The following is a 3134-nucleotide window of genomic DNA, read 5'->3' as shown; positions in this document are numbered from 1 at the left end:
AGAAAAAAAATGAATCCTGTACTTTCCCTGAATGCTCTGTTAACAGTTGTCAGGACCTCGCACATGACAGCGGAGATCATCTTGAAGTTATTGACAGAGGAAGACTTGAATAGTTTGACAGTGTGCACAATATGGACAGCAGCAACCTGACATTGCATTTGGCACTCAGAGCAGCTGTACAGGATAGCCCATCATTTCTGGGCTAGAGAAACCAGTACTGATTGGTGGATCACATTGTCATGCAGGTGTGGGATAAAGACCAGTGGCTAGAGAATTTTAGGATGCATAAAGCACCCTTCCTGGAGCTGTGTGCTGAGCTGGATCTTGAACTGTGGCACAAAGACACCAAAATGAGAGCTTCCCTCTCATTTGAGAAGCATGTGACAATTGCTGTGTGGAAGCTGGCAACTTCTGATTGCTACCATCCAGATGCAAATCAGTTTAAAGTGGGGAAGTCTACTGTTGGTGCTGTACTACTGCAAGTGTGCAGGGCAATTAATCACATTCAGCTACAGAGGACCGTGACTCTGGGAAATTTGCGTGACATAGTAGCTGGCTTTACGGACATGGGATTTCTCAACTGTGGAGGGTGGGGAATAGATGGTGCACACATTTTGATTTTGGCGCCAGTCCACCTTGCCACTGAGTACGTCAATAAGAAAGTACACTTCTTGATGGTTCTGCAGGCACTTATGGATCACTGCGAGTGTTTCACAGGATGATGCACACATCTTCAGGGTGAAAAAACTTAAAAAACAACAAATAGTCCTGCCACACCTTAGAGAATAACAAAAAATGTAGATCGTATCATGAGCTTTTATGGTGCATGATGCATACTTCTACAGGAACACTGGCCTGTACAGAAAGCTGCAGGTAGGCACCCTTTTAAGACCACATGATTACAATGGGGGGTATGTAAATACCCATTGTCAGGGCTCAACAAATAGTGTAATCTACTCGCCCGTGGCAAGTAGATTACACCCCCGGAAGAGGTGGCACGGAGCGATCTGCGCATGCGCAGAGCGCAAAACCGCGTGGCTGGCGAGCGGGCCTCGCCGCCGCTCAGCAAGCCCTGCTCACTGTGATCTTTGGAGCTCACCCCTTACAGCCCTAGCTCATGAAACTGTACACAGGGAACCTAGACAGCAGTAAGGAGCATTTTAATAAGTTGAGCAGGTGCCACATGCTGGTCGAATGTGCCTTTGGGAGACAGAAGGTGAGAATGTAGGTGTCTTTATGGCAGGCTAGGACAAATTTCCCTGGTTATCACAGCTTGTTGCACTTTGCATAATTTGTGTCAAAGTAAGGGGGACTTGTTTGCTGAGGGATGGAGCACTGTTGTACAGCACTCACACTATGTCTAGACTGCAGGCTTCTTTCGGAAAAAGCTTTCCAGAAGAGATCTTCCAAAACAACTTCTTCTGAAAGAGAACGTCTACACAGGAAAAGCGCATCAAAAAAGCAATCTGCTTTTTTGAAAGACAGTGTCCATTCAGTGTGGACTCTATCTCACATTTAAGCTGTGATTACTATGGAGAGAGTGTCCACCAGGGCACCTGTACTTTTTCCTCTCTCCTCTTTTTTCACAAGAACTCCCTCTTCCCTGTCCACACACGCCTTTTTCTGAAAGAGCTCTTTTGGATAAAGGTTTCTTCCTCATAGAAAGAGGTTTACGAATGTTGGAAAAACTGTTCTGTTCTTTTGATGTTTTTTCAAAAGAATGCAATTGAAGTGTTGACCTAAGTAAAGTTTTTTTCGGAAAAATGGCCGTTTTCCAAAAAAACCTCTTCAGTCTAGACATACCCTTAGTGAAAGAGTTTGAACAGCCAGACAGAGCCGTTAGAGGAAGTGATAGGGCTGCTGTCAACATCAGGGAGGCTTTGAGTATGCACTTTTAAAATAAAGGACAATGAAATAAACCTCTGTTATAGTTGCTTCCATGTGACCCCCACCCCCATGCAATACATACTTGGGAACATGCTTTTAATGCCTGCACCTGGGCTCCTAGTGATTGGTCTGTGACCTAGTTAAACAGTAAATAAAAGCATAGAACCATTCTAAAATTGTGCCTTTATTCATAGAAAGCAGTGCACTGAAACACAATGGCTGTGTCTAGACTGGCAAGTTTTTCTGCAAAATCATCTGCTTTTGCGGAAAAACTTGCCAGCTGTCTACACTGGCCGCTTGAATTTCCACAAGAACACTGACGATCTCATGTAAGATTGTCAGTATTCTTGCAGAAATACTTTGCTGGTCCCGTTCAGGCAAAAGCCCTCTCACGCAAATCATTTGCGCAAGAGGGCCAGTGTAGACAGCACAGTACTGTTTTGCGCAAAAGCGCGTCTAGATTGGCACAGATGGTTTTCCACAGAAAGTGCTTTTGCGGAAAAGCGTCCGTGCCAATCTAGATGCTCTTTTCCGAAAATGCTTTTAACGGAAAACTTTTCCGTTAAAAGCATTTCTGGAAAATCATGCCAGTGTAGACGTAACCAATAATGCAGCCCTCCCCTCCTCCAGCTGGTAAAGGTGGTCCAGGTAAAGGGTAACAACTCACAGATGTGTGTAGGTCAGGGGTGGGCAATAATTTCTGATGGGGGCCACTCCAAAATTTTGGAAAGTGGTTGAGGGCCGCACTCTTCCATGATATTAATGGAAGAGGTACAGGGCCTGGGATGGAGGTTGATTGCAGAAGGGAGCTTGGGGTAAGGGATTAGGGTTCGGGAGGGAATGTGGGCTCTGGGAGGGAGTTTGGGTGAAGGAGCATTCAAAATCATAAAAATGAACTCAAACACGTTAGCAGCCATCAAGTACTAGATTTCATGTCTCCCCAGTTCTTATATACCACTTTACAATATTTTTAAAGTACCACAACTTCATACTATACCCAATGGATAACTGCCAATCACATGGTGACAAATTCCATCATAACAGTTTGTCTAATATAAAACAGTCCCTGCTATCAGCAACGTCATCACGTGAATGTGTTTGGTCTACTTAACAACTCTATCTATTCATTCAGTTATAATAAGATCACATAACATGGGCCCTGAACATTTGTCTATGCTAGAAAATTGTATTAGTTAAATTGAACTGTTCATACTGCAGCAGGTTAAATAAATGGTTAAGTGAATCCA

General features: G+C 44.0%; 1 protein-coding gene across 1 annotated transcript; it reads left to right on the top strand.

The window, feature by feature from the left end:
- Positions 1-239: 239 nt before the first annotated feature.
- Positions 240-722, top strand: LOC149524525 (uncharacterized). Its single transcript, XM_089778201.1, has one exon. It carries the CDS (start codon positions 240-242, stop codon positions 720-722), a length of 483 nt encoding a protein of 160 aa, XP_089634327.1.
- The last annotated feature ends 2412 nt before the right edge of the window (positions 723-3134 follow it).

This window comes from Pelodiscus sinensis, chromosome 4 (assembly GCF_052426305.1).
Source record: "Pelodiscus sinensis isolate ZL-2025 chromosome 4, ASM5242630v1, whole genome shotgun sequence".
Lineage (NCBI taxonomy): Eukaryota > Metazoa > Chordata > Testudines > Trionychidae > Pelodiscus > Pelodiscus sinensis.
The sequence above is the reverse complement of the archived record's forward strand: the minus strand, read 5'-3'. Positions and strand labels throughout refer to the sequence as shown.

What these genes read in the sequence shown, in the direction of transcription:
- LOC149524525 (XM_089778201.1), top strand. Translation starts at nt 240, where the DNA reads ATGCAGGTGTGGGATAAAGACCAGTGGCTAGAGAATTTTAGGATGCAT.